General features: G+C 46.0%; 1 protein-coding gene and 1 long non-coding RNA gene across 5 annotated transcripts in view; one reads left to right on the top strand and one right to left on the bottom strand.

Moving 5' to 3' along the window:
• Window positions 1-15,838, top strand: part of LOC146839619 (uncharacterized) — a 203,377-nt gene that overhangs the window by 179,319 nt on the left and 8,220 nt on the right. For both annotated transcript variants that reach the window (XR_014981111.1, XR_014981112.1), the window contains one exon: window positions 15,263-15,447. This is a non-coding gene — a long non-coding RNA (uncharacterized LOC146839619). The remainder of the gene's footprint in view (window positions 1-15,262; window positions 15,448-15,838) is intronic.
• Window positions 1-15,838, bottom strand: part of LOC146839620 (membrane-spanning 4-domains subfamily A member 8-like) — a 231,313-nt gene that overhangs the window by 20,797 nt on the left and 194,678 nt on the right. For all 3 annotated transcript variants that reach the window (XM_085651696.1, XM_085651698.1, XM_085651697.1), the window contains one exon: window positions 15,278-15,430. In XM_085651696.1, coding sequence (XP_085507822.1) covers window positions 15,278-15,430 — 153 coding nt within the window. The remainder of the gene's footprint in view (window positions 1-15,277; window positions 15,431-15,838) is intronic.

Genomic DNA, 15,838 nt, shown 5'->3' on the forward strand with positions numbered 1-15,838 from the left:
AGCATTGGCAAAGGCAAGAGGTCGTGCCTTTGTATTTGAGCCATGCAAATTACTGTCTCCGTGGTGGCATGGAGCTGGGCAAACCACGCAAAGAACAGAAATGTGCAGCCGCCGTTGTTTAAGCTGAAGCGTGGAGTGAAGCAGGGCCACCAGCCATACCAGCTTTGCCATGGCGAGTGAGCGTGGAGAGGGCCGAAAAGCCTGTGCAACGCATTCATGCTACGAGATCTGTCACTCATGAGTGATTTAGTTGTTCGTAATTGGTGAAATAAATATATTTTGCGGGTCCTCAGTATCCAGTATCTCCTATTCATACATGTTAAACGGTCTGACGGACATGAATTCATGCTTGCGTGACATTACCCTTCAACGCTTGAGAAACCCTTTTGCATTTCTGTACTAATGAACATGTACAGCCAAAATAATGACGACAATCATTCTGCGGAGCATTTCTTTATCGACAACTACATTCCTTATAGATGCTAATGCTATTTTAAACGTTGTTTCATTTGGGGCGGGTTAAAACGTTTTGTCTTTCACGAGTGCGTGTTATTGACGCCATTGTCTTATTGGAGGAACATTCAAAATTGTGAACTGTTTAAGCTACAGCAGATGTGATGATCGCGTCACTTGTTTCTCTGCTTTATTTATTTCAAGTGTGGGGTAGATATTGCGCTTTGTTTTGCAGGCCGTTTTTTTTTTCTCTGAACGTTTGCCAAGATTGTTACACACGGCCTATTCAGAGTTAGCTTTCTAAGCCCAAAAGTCTGTTTTGGAGGGAATACCCGCCTACTGCGGCTTTCTTCTACCTTAATAGTGCTTCTGTTGTGGGGAGGCGAGGGGAGTGTGTGTGAGGTGAAGGGTGGAGTCAAGAGCTTCGAAGTCAAGTCAGGCCTGGGGCTGACTATCTGGTTTATTTTTAAAATGCTTCTGCGGGGTTAAAATCCCAGCGGAAACAGACCCTTCAAACTCTCAGAATGCGTGCTCAGACACATGCACTTCATGTCACGCTGTTTGCAAAAACAGCCTCCACAACGGACCAGAGGATAACATCCTGGGGATACAAGCAAGGAGAGAAAACAAGCATTGGCCGCACGCGCTTAAAGTAAAAAAAAAAATGAAAGACAAACCCGGCGAAGCGTGGGCGCGAGCGCTTGGGGGCGGGGGAGCGGACCCTTTGAAGTGCTCAAAGGAGCCAAAGCTATAGAGAAGGGAGGGGGGAGTGGGAGCAGCTGTGCACGTGCATGTGATCGTGCACTCAAGGTTTAGGCCAGCCAAAAATGTGGGTAGCACTTCGAAAATCCCACATATAAAATGTCTCTTCGAGCCTTTGGCTCGCGAGACCTAAAAATAGCTTGCTCTCTGATTTCGTAAGAGCCACAAATAAAGAACAATGCAAATGACACATATTAAGTAGTTACATACAATCCACGCAGAACACAACAGACAAGAGAAATAACCTGAGGATCACCAGCAAAACCCAAATCACGCATGTGATTTGTCTCCCTACACAATACATAGGTCTTTGAATAATATACATTCAAAAGGCGTATGTGAAATGAATGAGTTTCTATTGCCTGCTAGTTCTAAACAGAATAACACATGCCTACACAGACACAAGGGCATCATTTACCCTAGGGGGTGGGCGTCATTGGGCACTTCCGTATAATATGGATTGTTTAAGGTGTACATGCCTCCTTGCTTTGACTTGAACTCTATTCCGCAAGTAGCCCTTTATTACGACATTTTGCAGTGGAAAGAAGGGAGGATGGAAGGGCTGGAGCGGTGAGAGGTGGATGAATGGATACATGCAGACATGAATGGATAGAAGATGGATGGACAAATGCAGAGGTGGATGGATGAATAGGAGCACGAAGAACTGGATGGAGAGAAGGATGGGGGATGGATGGAGACAAGGCTGGGGGATGGATGGAGAGAAGTAGCACTGAGAGAAGGACTAATGGATGGAGAGACAAGGCAGGGTGATATATGGAAGGAATGAAACGAAAGAAGGAAGGTAAGATGGTGGAAGGTTGGAGAAAGAAGGATGAATGAATGGCAAGAAGGAAGGATGGATGATGGATGAAAGGGCAAAGAAGGAAAAAGACAATGAAAGATGGCGAAAGGAAGGATGATTGAAAAGACACTTGGATGGATGGATGGATAGAAAAACTACAGAAAGAAAGAGAGTGAGAATGAAGTACAAAAGACTGAAAGATTGATGGAGAGAAAGAAGAAAGGAAAATTAAGTATTTCAAAATTCCCTTAGAAAGAGCAATTTCCCAAGGAAATGTTGGTATGCTTGCCTCTACCCTCTTGGTCAGAGCTACATAGAGCATGGTCCAAAATGGGGAATGGGGATTTTATGTTTCTGACTACAGTCTTGCACAGACACTCATGAACACAGATATATAAACAGAAATAGACACACACACACGTGCATACCATAAAGCACACATGCATTCATGTAAAACATTCTAGAACACAGACAGAACCACAAACAGACAAACAATGGAAGGCAAAAAAACACAGACACATATGCAGCTACTCAGGCGCAGCCACCACGATTACCTGTTTAGGCTAGGTCAGGTATGGGCCAGCACTCCTGCTTCTCTTTAACCTCAGCAAGCATTCATCTAACAGGTAGGGACGTATCTAGTACTTAGCTCAAAACCCTCACTACCCATCCCTCAATCACACCTAGACCGAGACCAACAATACATTGCAGATGCAGATATAACAGATAGACCCAACCTCATATGCATTTCTATTGACACCACACACTACTGAATGCACTCCACCCCATTCTCATTAATGTAGGATCTGCAGTACTCCATGGCCTTGGAAGCACGGACCATTTCACTTATCACAAGCCTGAACTATTCATCACAGAAACACGGTTCACCCCCATAGCTTTGCACATCATATATCTAATTGTTCCTACAGGTGAGAGCACTCAGTGTGTGATGGCCGATAAATGATGGGAGAAAGCCTTACAGTCATCCATCAATCCTCCTGTCCAAGCACACTGGGTAAGCAAATGTCACTCAACTCCTTGGAGCACCTGACATGGCACTTATCACTCTCTGAGACTCAGGCCGCTACAATCTCCATTTTTAGAAAATAAAAACAAGAAGAAAATTTAGCTATGTCATGTGCGTACACCACAAATCAAACACGGTCTGTTTAGGTCTTGCTTTCCTATAAATTACTTAGCAATATGTGTCCCCCAGTTCATTTAAACATGTTAATCCCTTTAGCTAGTCTGAATACTTAGGAATTGTGTTATGAAAACGTCCCAAAGCTGCTTGCCTTTTCATAATTTAAGCTTCATAAAATATGAATCACTTTCCCATTGAATGGCTCACCTCAAATAACCGTAATAGCCATATATCAGGTGCTGACATAAGTGCCTCACCCACCATTTCAGATACACCTTTGCTGACCTCTTGCCAGAAAACATGTATGGGCAAACATGGCCATCATTTCAAATGCAAATAACATCTGATCCCCCAGCCCTACTTCTAGTGCAAACATCAGATACTGAAAGTTCAAACTCTGTAGTTTAGAAGGAGTACATTAAACCCCATATAGGATTGTAAAGTGGAGTACATTTTGATTATAGTTCAAGAACATTTTATTTGTTTGCAAACATGCCAATCCCCTTTGTTGGACTGAAAGAACATGACCCAATTCCCTTTCCCAGGTTTGTCTAAAGTGTTTGAGCACCAGCCCCTGTTAGAGTAGAGTACATACTTCAGACTAAGGGGCAGAATTAGAAAGTTGCCAGGACATTTAGTGCAGTGTTACCTGAGAGGATGAGAGCAAAACAAATCCATATCTACTAAGACATGGCAAGGCCCTTGTCTTTCCATAGTGCCAGGCACACACCTTTTCACCAAATTGTAAAGGTCTATGCTTCATGTCTAGAATAGTTTTGGCACTGCATTGCTTAGACAAACTTTAAAACTTTTCCCACGTGGGATTTGTGCAGCACACACATAAAGTGGGAAAAGTGTGACATAATAAAGCTAACCCCAACCTCAAGGATGCATTATTATCTGGCGCAAAACTTAGTCTAATAATGTCAGTAGATAGGGCTTTGCTTCAAAAATATATGGATGGTTCCTGGGGAATGCCTATGTACTGCCATGCAATGCTCCCAAAGTAGTGCAAAGCAGTGAAAAGTGCTGTTTTGCAGGAATTTCAGGTAACTTTCCAGTACAAAATTCCAAATATTCATTTTGCACCAATGTGCGCAACTTTTGTGATGCAAAGCCGGCACAAAATGCTAGTAAATCTGCCCCAAAGTGATGACGTTGCATAGATGTCAAAATAAAGCTATACCAAAGGGGATGATGGACGGAGCGCTTGAGCAAATCAAACACTCACCCCAGTCAACTGATCTGGGTTTAATCCATCATCATTCTTTAGCTCACTCCACCACCCCAGTTCAGACATGGCCATATGCAAATCAGTCTGACCCTGTGCCTCATGGGAACAGTAGATCCCGAACTGCCAAGCCATGTCTTCCCTGGACCGGAAACAAGCATCCTGGGACCGGTTTCGGGTTCATAACCCTCATTAGCCAGGCTATCTTGAATCCAGTGGCAAAGTGAGCAAGGGGCCCACGTCTGGGCATACCCTGCCAACTTAGGGCGAACCGAGCGATACCAAAGGGGATGATGGACGGAGCGCTTGAGCAAATCAAATACTCACCCCCAGTCAACTGATCTGAGTGGGAAGGGTATGCCCAGACGTGGGTCCCGTGCTCTGCATGCTACTGGAATCAAGCTATCCTGGCTGAAGAGGGGTGAAGCCCCGAAACCGGTCCTAGGATGCTTGTTTCCAGTCCAGGGAGGACCTGGCTTGACAGTTCGGGCTGGACTGTTCCCATGAGGAACAGGGTCAAGACTGATTTGCATATGGCTGGGTTCAAGCTGGAATGGCATGGTGAGCAAAAAAACGATGGATTTAGGCCCAGATCTCTGTACTGGGGTGAATGTATGACATTGTTCTGCATTCTGTCCATCAACTGTTGTTTTTGTAGATGTCAAAATAAGGCATACGAGCGGCACTCTTCTGGAGCTATATGGGCAGTCATATATCTTACTTTTACTGAGTTCTGAAGTAAGTAGTGATAAAATATTGTTAACAGGCAGGGCACACCCTTACCTTTCAACTGATCCAGTACAAAACAAAAACTCTTCACCTATTCGGATGTCTAATCTATAGCCTGGCTCATTTCCCCTCAAAGAACTCCACTGAAAAGTATTGGAGGTCTCCCATAAATTCTTAGGTTTTTTGCCATGCATCAAGTGTTGTGGAAATAGGTTGACTTTAATGCGTCAAGTCTTGTATTCAATATGAAGTAGCCTGTTTAAGGAAGGCAAGCAGTCCTTTGTCATCTATATTTGAGCAGGGGACAGATCTGTGTCTGGAGTGTTCTAAAAGCATGTGCAATGAGCTTATGCTACCACATAGTATCTTTCAATATCCAAAACAGCTAATCACTGCTCCACAAAAGGTTCTGTTAGACAATGGTAACTCACCTGTTTTGTCTTCCCTGACCATGGACAGAATGACCTCAAAATTCAGCTCTAATAATTTATTATGCTTGAATAGTTATGTAATCATCACAACTTCAACAAAGAAATTAGAAACAGTTTTCTATATGCAGGCTGCAGGCTCCCAAGTACTGTAATATCATTAATAGGAAAGGATGTCCACTCGGAGGTACAGAAATCATAAAGGGCCTGATCCCCAAAAGTAAGTTATGATTTTGAGTAAGATAATACGTTTGTTATTCACAAACTCCCAGTGTAAACTTACTACAAAAGTGTATGTTACATTTCTCCACCTCCAAAGTTAAGCAATTGGCCTACTCTTTAGTGGATGTGCGACGTTCCTTGTAAACTCCTGCCTGACTCTCTCTAAGCCCCTCCTGCTCCTCCATAAACTTATCCTCTTTAGGAATAAGTCTGTCCCTTTTTCCACCCGCCCCATGTTCCTCCTTCATTTATGACTATGATATATATTTACATGTGCAGAGACTCTGCAGTCGGGGAGCACATGTAAGTGTAGGCAAAAGTTACTGTTAGACCTGGTATCCTTGCTGTGGATTTCCCTATAAATGTTTGCCTTCTACCCTCCTGGTTCGCTAACTTTGTTTTTGGACTCTGCAAGCTTTACCACTGCTAACCAGTGCTAAAGTGCTTGCGCTCTTTCCTTAAAACATGGTACAATTGGTTTATACCCCGCTGGCATTCTTAATTTACTTGTGAGCCCCTAGTAAAGTGACACTACCTCTGCCTAAGCCCTGTAAGTTAGATACTACTGGTGGGCCTGAAGCACTGTTCGTGCCACCCACTTAATTAGCCATTTAACCATGTTTCAGGTCTGCCATTTCAGTCTGTGTGTGTAGTTTTAAAATGCCATCTCAACCTTGCAAAATAACCCTTTTGATGGACCCAAACCTTCCTTTTTAATACATATTAGTCACTGCAAGGGTAGGCCCTGCACGGCCCTGTGGGCAGAGTGGAGTGTTTTTAAAATATAGGACATGTTGTTTTTAGTTTTACATGACTTTGTGGTGAAAAACTCTTACATTTATTTTCAGTACTGCAAGGTGTACCTCTCAGATAGGATAACACTGTATCACATTTACAAGCTGTTCCATTCAAATGGGAACATGCACCCAGTTCATTTGTGGTGTTTGTGGAATTGTAATGAAAAATCCTCTCTTATGGTAAAGCTGGATTTTAAATTCCAATATTGATAAGGGCCTGACAGTTGGGCTTTCTGTATTCCTCTTAGCCAGCCATACACAATAGAGCGCTTAGGTCTGCCAGGACGAGCCATCACTGGCAGGATGGAAGAGCAGAGCTGGACCCGCCCTGTTTGCACTTGAATAGGCTGTGTCCTGCCTCCCCAAAAAGGGCTGCATGCCCCCTGTAGTTAGTCCTGAGCCAGGGCAGGGGAGGCAAGAAACCTGTGCACTTCAAAGGGAAACCTCTAGAAGCTTCTTCCACTTCAAAAGAGGCACCTGGTACAAATATTGGACCTCAGACACCAACTCTTTAGTACACTTTTGGACCTGTAGAGACTATGACAGAAAATAGGACTACTGTGCTCCTGAAAGGTCAGCCACTCTGTTGGACTGCTGCCAATACTGGACTACTGTCCTGATGGACTGCTGCCTTCCAGGATTGCTGCCCTCCTGCCGGAGTCAGAGAGATTTGACCTGCACCTGAACCCAAGTCTCCCAGAGTGACTCCAGTGGCTAGTCTACTGGTCTCCTGTTAAGAGCCACAGGGACATATAATTCTCCCAGCCACATGAACCAGCACCCTGATCCAGAAGGAGCTAGCCCCTGGCCCCCAAGTGGTGTCCCTCACGTACTTGACCTTGGAGTAGACTCAGTGGAGCTGCATTGAAGCTGACCATGAGAGGGGCTGCTGGCGCCAAAATCTTGTCGCTCGCACTGCCCACAAACACAAAGTTCACTCAATAGACTCTTCATGCTACATCATCGACCACGAAGCTCCAGCCCGCCCATTCAAGGGGACAACAAGATCTTAGTGATACAATGAAGACCATCCGCAATGCCATGCCTCTTTTGCGCTGGGCACAGAAGGTAATTTTTTCAGCAACACTAACCTGGTCCCATGCTCCATTGTGGCTGGCCTAAACTTGTGACTTTCTCCCAGTCTCGCATGACTAGATACCTGTGAGTGGCGCTTTGGGCTTTTTGATGATATTTTCACTTAAATCCTTAAAATTGTGTATATCTGGTTCAACTGAATCGGATTTTTGTTGTTTTGATCTTGATTTATTTAATACATTTTGCTCTATTTTTCTAAATTGGTGTGGAGTTTTTATTGCGTTGTGTTTTCAATGCATTACTGTTGAAAGTGCTGCATAAATGCTTTTCACATTGCGTCTAAGTTAAGCCTGACTGGTCTGTGACAAGCTTCCAGAGGGTAGAACGCAGGTTAATTTGGGTTTTGCATGTGCCTCACCTTGACAAGGATTGTGGTTCCTGCTTGAGTAGGTTTTCACCACCTTCAGCCAGTGACCCAGCTTCTCATGGTTACACTTTGTAGAACTACAAAAGGTTCTACAGAGTGTCATTTGTGAATCTGGCCCTCAGAGTCCCTGTAGGGTTTCCTTAGAGAAAGTCTATCTGTTGCTGCCTTTAAACGTTCAAGAAGGGAAATCAACTCATTGTATTCTCAATTCTGATGAATTCACTGTTGCTCACTGTATCAACAAGAAATTGAAAAGTATTACATGTTATTCTTGTCCTTTGAGATAAAAGGCGCCATACACAGGTTTATTTATTATAGAGACTGTGAGCGTTTTTAGAGCACCATGAAACGTACATAGTTGTGGGGCTTAAAAACACATTTTTAAAGGTATGGCAGTCTGTTTGGTGCCATTGGCAACTTTTGCCTATGGCTGTTAGTTTATGCCGCACATTAACGTTTCATAAATTGTTTTGAATCTCTAAAGCCTTAGGGGGTCACTTAGATGTTGGCATCTGACAACAAATTCTACATGCTTAACTATTCCTATTATGGAGGATCAATGATGCACATAAAGTGAAACTATTCCAATATTCAGAACAGCACTCTGAGGGCCTGATTCGCAAAGGTAAGCTTACACGTTTGTGTAAGTTTACGATTATTTGTTATTCACAAAAGGATTTCCGAGTAGTATCTTTACGATTGCAGTGTCCTCGCACATAAAAATATACATTACAACAGGTACTCCGCTCTTGTAAAGTTACTACCCTTAAATACCTTTGTGAATTAGCGAACAATCGTAAGCTTACACAAAAGTGTGCATTTAGCTTTGTGAACCATGCGCTGAGTTGTTAGGAAGACACATACTATTGGTGTCATGCTTCCTCATTGGTCTCATCCTGGTCCCTAAAAACCATATTCCAGGAAGCACTTTGGATAATTTTCCTGCTGGGTCTTGGGCTAAAAATTCCTCGGAATGCCAATGTATCCCTTTATTGTTCCTGGTACGATTAAAACAAATATAAGATGGTGTCTATGGAGATAATGGTCATACACCCTATCTGTAAGCGTCAACATGTTTCAGCCTTACGTCAAGATGGCCATCGGGTCCAGGGCTTCCAACTGGACATAGGAACTATGCCCGGTAATTAAGTCTTCATCTGTCAGTCAAACCTAACTTATTTGGTCTGGAAAACACCCAACATGCAACACATATCTATCATGCACGACAATAGTGCCTTTAATTTTGGTCCTGTTCCCTTCTTGGATTCCCTCTTATATACAACCACTAGGCTACCTGGGAGGAGTGTGGGACATGCCCCTATAGGCACATATTTGTCAAGGGTCACATGTCACCTTTTCACTTACTTGGTCAGCGGGTAGGAGAGATGCTGACCAAGTAGGTGACCATGCACTTTGTCAAAAGCCTACCTCTGACACTGATTTCTAGGGTGGAAAAGGATAGGACAGAAATGTGGGTGGTCGATTCATAACCCATTGTGAGGCCCCCAAACCCTAAAAGTATGTAGACTCACGCATTAGTTTAACTACTTATATCTGCTAGTTATCTTTTAGGAATTCCTCTCAAGTGTACGTGTACCTGTTTTTAGCTGTAACAATGACCCTAAATAGCTCTGTAAATTTGACCTAATGGTTGAAGGGAGCCGAGCAACTGCCCCATTCTTTGCATGCTTTTCTGTGTGCTGATCGAAAGTGTGACAGACACTTCAATTGAGCAATGGCTGAGGGGGGCTGACCGGAAGACCTTCTTTATATGTCATTATGCATACAGTTCAAGAGGTTTGGCAAAGCATCTTATTCCACAGTTTATAAAAGATTTAAAAATGACAGCAAGACGTATTATACTTAAACACAGGCATATAACAGTTCAAACCGCACATTTGAATATGAATGAAAAAGTTTCAAATAACAGATTACAAGTTAGAGGCTAGTGAACAAAGCAAAAGTAATGTTGGCAGATGGAGAGAGTCATATCAAAGTTGTAGAAAACCTTTCAGGGCAGGTAGGACTAAAACTGGGACAACAGGACGAAAGTGAGGCTGGGGAGTGATCAACAGGGGAGGAGGAGCGAAAAAGCCTGGTGTTACCGGGGCTTCAGCAACACATATAGGGGCATATTTACAAGCTGGCGAGCTTTTGCGGCCGTTGTCGGCCGAAAAGCGGCGATAATTTTATCGCCTAATTAGCAAGGCCACGCTAACGCGTGAAACCTTGCTTTAGCGTGGGGATTCCTAACGCCCAGCTTTGCATCTCTAATGAGATGCAAAGTGGGCGTTCCTGACCTAACATGACAGGAGAAATGTCGCTAAGCGACATTTCTCCTATCATCAAGCCCCACGCTATGAAGGAAAAGGAACCCCTGCTATCGCTACTTTCCTTACGCCTGCTTCAGGACTAACTTAGCGATGATATCCTATGGAAGGTGGATATCATGGCTAAGTTTGTGAGTCCCTATCAGCAAGCTAACGCCACACTACGTGAGATTATCGCTGGGTTTCCAGCGATAATCTCACATTAGGCAGTTAGCATGAGGATTTTTATCGCTGAAGAGATAAGCGTTGCTAATAGCACACTATCTCAGCGATACAAATCCATGTTACCCGGCGATAATTATCCTCACGCTAAGAGCGCTGAGCGATAATTAATCGCCGGTTGTTGCTGATATGCCCCCAAGAACGTTGATACCACCCCCATGCCACACAGTGCAGAACCCATCCACAACCGACAAACCACACTGAAATGACCGACCACAAACCCATCCAGCTTCACCACACTCCACCAGCAGGTCCAAGCACCATGCACCAGTGACGACATCCATGTCAGCCAAAGGGACCAGTCACTGTGACTCGCCACTGCTTCCCGCCATTGAGGATACAGGCCCAGAGCACCAGCGGTCCTGTGGCTGCCCAAACACCTGCATCCCGAGGCTGAAGCGCTTTAGCAATATGGTCTGAACATCTCTTACAAGTATACACAAGGCTGTTGTAACTGATGTAACTCTTTATAATTACTTGTTTAGCAGCCGTTTTACCTGCAAAACGCGGTATGATGTAATCTGTTTATTGTACTCATGTTTATATGTGACTTCTGAACGATTTATATTTCTTGATCAAAAGTTCCAGCCTCTAGATGCAATCTATCACTGTACCCACGTAAAGCACTTTGACACACTTGGGTATTGAAAATCGGGATAAAGGCATACAATTCTCTTAAATAGCGTTGTGATATTTTTCCCAGTTTTATTTTGTACCCATTACTGAGTAGCTGTCATATGTACTTATTATTAAAACATTTTGAAAGCTCTTAACATGGAGGTGAATAATATTGTGATGGGATAATATATTTGTCTATTTACTTACTCTGTCAGAATTAGATAGAAAAACGTGTTTAACTTTAAATGTCAATCAATCAGGGAATTGTAAGCGCACTACTCACCTGTGAGTGTCTCAAGGCGCTGAGGATGAGGGGTTAAGCAGCTCTGTTCAGTCAAAGAGCCAGGTCTAGCGCATCTTCTTGAAGATGTTCGGGCGGGGGCAGCATCTGATGTCAATCGGGAGCTCGTTCCAGGTCTTGGCCACGATGTAGGAGAAGGCCCTTTTTCCTGTTTTGGGTCTGGGGATGATGGAATTTCGGCAAGGTTGGTGGATCGGAGGTCTCTTTTGGGTATGTGGAAGGAGATTCTCTCATTGAGGTATTGGGGACCAGTGTTGTGGAGGCATTTGCAGGCGTGGGCGAGTATCTTGAAAGTGACTCTTTTCTCAAAGGGGAGCCAGTGGAGGTTCCGTAGGTGTTGGGTGATGTGTTTGTGTCAGGGGATGCCAAGGACGAGTCTGGCTGCGATGCGCTGTATAGTCTGGAGCTTGCGGAGTGGTGCCTTGTTGATTCAGGTGCAGAGGGCGTTTCTTTAGCCCAGTCTGCTGGTTATGAGTGCGTAGGTGACGGTCATCCTTGACTTGGGGGGATCCATCCATTTGATGGTCTTTCGGAGGATGCAGAGGCTGTTGAAACAGCTGGAGGCGACGACGTTGACCTGTCGGTTCATGGAGAGGGAGGAGTTGAGTACGATACCGAGGTTTTGGGTGTGGTACGTGTGGGTTGTGGGCTGCTGAGGGCGGTCGGCCAACAGGTGTTGTCCCATGCAGTGGGGGAGGGTCCAAAGTCAAGGACTTCTGTCTTTTCTGAGTTGAGCTTCAGGTAGCTGTTGCCCATCCAGGATGCAATGTCTTGCATACCTTTCCGGAAGTTGAGTCTGGTGGTGGTGGGGTCCCTGGTGAGGGAGAGGATGAGCTGGGTGTTGTCGGTGTAGGATACTATGCTGAGACCGTGCTGTCTGACGAAGGCAGCGCTGGAGCCATGTATATGTTGAAGAGAGTGGGACTGAGTGATGATCCCTGGGGTACTCTGCAGTTGAATTCCATGTGATCAGAGAGGAGGGGAGGCAGTCTGATTCTTTTGGATCCTGCCAGTGAGGAACCAGTCGAGGGCGGTTCCTTGTATGCCGGCATTGTGGAGTCTGACAGCGAGTGTGCGGTGGGAGACTGTGTTGAACACTGCTGAGAGGTCAAATAGGATCAGGGCGGTGGTGTGTCCTTACTTGAGGAGGGTGCAGATGTTGTCTGTGGCGGGAAGTAGGGCAGTCACGGTGCTGTGGTTGCTGCAGAATCCGGATTGGGAGGGCTCAAGGATGGAGTTCTCTTCAATGAACCTTGTTAGTTATGCATTGACTTCTCAGTGAATTTTGCAGGGAAGGGGTGGAGATGGACCGGTAGATCTTGAGGTCCGTGGGGTCTGCTGAGGGCTTCTTGAGCAGGGGTCTGACTTCTGCGCATTTCAAGTCATTGGGAAAGGTGCCGGTCTTGAAGGTGGTGTTGATGGTGAATCGTAGTTCTGAAGCGATGGCGGTGGCTGCTTTGTGGTAGATGTGCGGGGGGCAGAGGTCTGTGGGGGCCTCTGAGTGAATGCCTTTCATGGTCGACATGGCCTCTTTGGTTGTGACCTGTGTCCAGGAGGAGATGGTGGGCTGGCTGGTGTTGCTGGAGAAGGGGATGGTTGCAGGGTAAGGTGTCTGGTCATTGAAGTTGTCGTAAAGGCTATTGATTTTCAGATGGAAGTAGGATCCTAGCTGGTTGCAGAGGTCCTGGGAAGGGGTGATGTTTGTGGTTTCGCTGCGAGGCTCGGTGAATTCCTGGATGATGCTGAAGAGTTCCTTGGAGTTACTGGAGTTGTCGAGGATTTTGATTTAAATGAAGGTCCTGTTGGTGGTTCTGATGCATTGGTGGTATTCCGTCATGGCATTTTTGTAGGTGGTGCAGTCTTCTGCCATTTTGCTGTTTCTCCAGTTCTCCTCGAGGCGTCTGCAGGTGCGGCTGGCTTCTTGGAGGCCGATGTTGAACCAGGTGGTCTTCCTGGGGCACTGTCTGTCGGGGTTGTATAGGGGTGCAAGCTCGTCTGCGCCGTTGGAGATCCATTTGTGTAATTCCTTCGCTGCGAGATTGCATTGGTCGCGATGGTGGGGGTTTCATGGTTGAGGGTGGAGTTGAGCTGCTCCTTAGTGACTTTGCTCCAGTTCTTTTGTGGGGGGCTCAGTGCAGGTTTGGGTGGCTTGGCTTTGTCGAAGTGGAAGTGTAGGTAGTAGTGGTCCATCCATGGGGGTTGCGTGGTGTGGCTAAAGTTTACGTTGTGTCCTGCTGCGAAGATGGGGTCGAGGGTGTGTCCTGACTTGTGGGTAGGTGTGGTGACTAGCTGTTTCAGTCTGATGTTGCAGAGGTTTTCCAGGAGGGTGGTTGAGTTGGGGTCGCTGGGGTTGTCAAGGTGGAAGTTCAGGTCTCCGATGAGTATGTAGTCCACGGAGGTGATGGCGTGGGGTGCGATGAGGTTGGTAATGGTGGTGGTGAACGAAGTGTGGGGGCCAAGGGGTGTGTAGGTGAGGGTGCCATGAAGTGTGGTACTAGGGCTGGTCTGGATCTGGAAGTGAAGGTGTTCGGTGGTGGAGAAGGAGTCACTCGAGGTGGAGAGTCGGAGGGAACTTTTGTGTGCAATGGCGAGTCCTCCTCCTGGGTGGTTGGGGCGGTTCTTCCTCTGGCTCTTGTATCTGTCCGGAATGGCGATGGTGATATCGGGGGCGGAGGAGGCGTTGGTCCAGGTTTCTGCGAGGAAGGCAACTTCTGGTGAGAGAGTGTTGAGGAGGTCCCAGATCTCTACGCCGTATCTGTGTAGTGAGCACACGTCAGGGCGTCTGCGGTGTTGGCGGCAGGGGCGGTGTTGAATATCTGGCAGTAGTGTTCAGGCAACATAACTGGCCGTGGGTGGTGTTCAACACTGACAGCTGGCTTTTTTTCCATGGTTGAGTGTGAAGAGGGCAGCTGAGTCGAAATGGGGGATGGTCAGAGATCCAGGGTCCCTGGCGTTGGTCGGGGACGGGCACAGACAGGCTTGCCTTTGGCGTGCCTTTGGCGTGCCTTTGGCGCAGCGGTCAACATTAAATAGGGGAGAGGGGAGGGAGGCACTGCTGGGAGGCGGGAGCGGGAATCGGCAGGGGGGAGGGGCCGCGGGGGCAGAAGCGACCGGCGGGGAAGAGGGAAGAAAAACAGGCGGAGAGCGCAAACAGGAATGGCACTACAACAAGGGTACAATACGGAAAAAGGCACAATCAGTGATACAGTAATGAAAGAGGCACAAAGAAGAATGGCACCATAACAACAGTTGTTACAGTAAGGAAAAGGCACAATGAGGAAAAAGGCATGCAGAGAGACCACAGAGTAAATCTAAAAAATGGGCGCAATCTAGACTGGCACCGACTCTCGAACCCCTACCTGCACTAAGCCCTGCACAGGGCTAGAGGCACAGCACTGCAACGGAGCTACCGCGGGAGAGAGGAGGTCCCTGGCCGAGAGCAGGGGTCCTGCTCATGCTCCCACGCAGCGGCCAGCATTAAGTAGGGGATGGGGAGGGAGGCACAGCTGGGAGGCGGGAGCTGGAATCGGCAAGGGGGAGGGGGCAGCAGCAGCGGGCCAGGGAAGCGGGGAATGTAGTTTTGTTTGGGGCGGCTAGGTTTGCACACCCTAAAAGTTAACAAAATGTGAACCTTTAACTAAGACAGCCCTTTCAAATCAGGGTTAATGTATCAACAGAGTGGTCTGAAAGTCTTTTGTGTATACAACCACCTCTTACTGCTTTGACAGGGTAATTTTCAACTTTGTCACAACTTTCACTAGGTCCTCTGTACATACATAGAAATAAATTCTGTACGTCCAACATGAATCCTTGCCAGTTTCTGCACAGATTCCAGTATCATACTGCATAGCAAGATCTGCACAGCATAAAATGACCCCCAGTCCTGCAATGATGGAGCTGAAGATGTTCATCACGAGGCTGCTGATCACCTAAAGAGAAAAGAGAGGTACTTGATTGATTGATTGAGTGTAAGATCTGAAAAATATTTGCAGTTGGCATCAAAGAAGGCTTGTCTGTTGGTGGCTACAGATGGCATGGGAAGTCTCTTGTCCTGTGAGAAGAACTGGCAAGAAAAGTCATGTCCACTCTTTGAGCTTGGAGATAATCGCTTATCTATCTAGGAGTGCAACAGCAGAGAGCCAGCAGCCGCTGAGTGTCTCTCTGTAGATATAATGGGGTAACCCGTAATAGTTCACGGACCTGGGTAATGATTGGTATAAGTCATTGAGCAATAAATAGTCACTATTGGTGCGATATTTTGTGCCTTTGTGTCTTTTGAGGATATTGTTGTTCACATGAAAAATGTTGGTACATTAATGATTTTTTTTTGACTAATG

The sequence above is a fragment of the Triturus cristatus genome, chromosome 4_1 (assembly GCF_964204655.1).
Source record: "Triturus cristatus chromosome 4_1, aTriCri1.1, whole genome shotgun sequence".
NCBI lineage: Eukaryota > Metazoa > Chordata > Amphibia > Caudata > Salamandridae > Triturus > Triturus cristatus.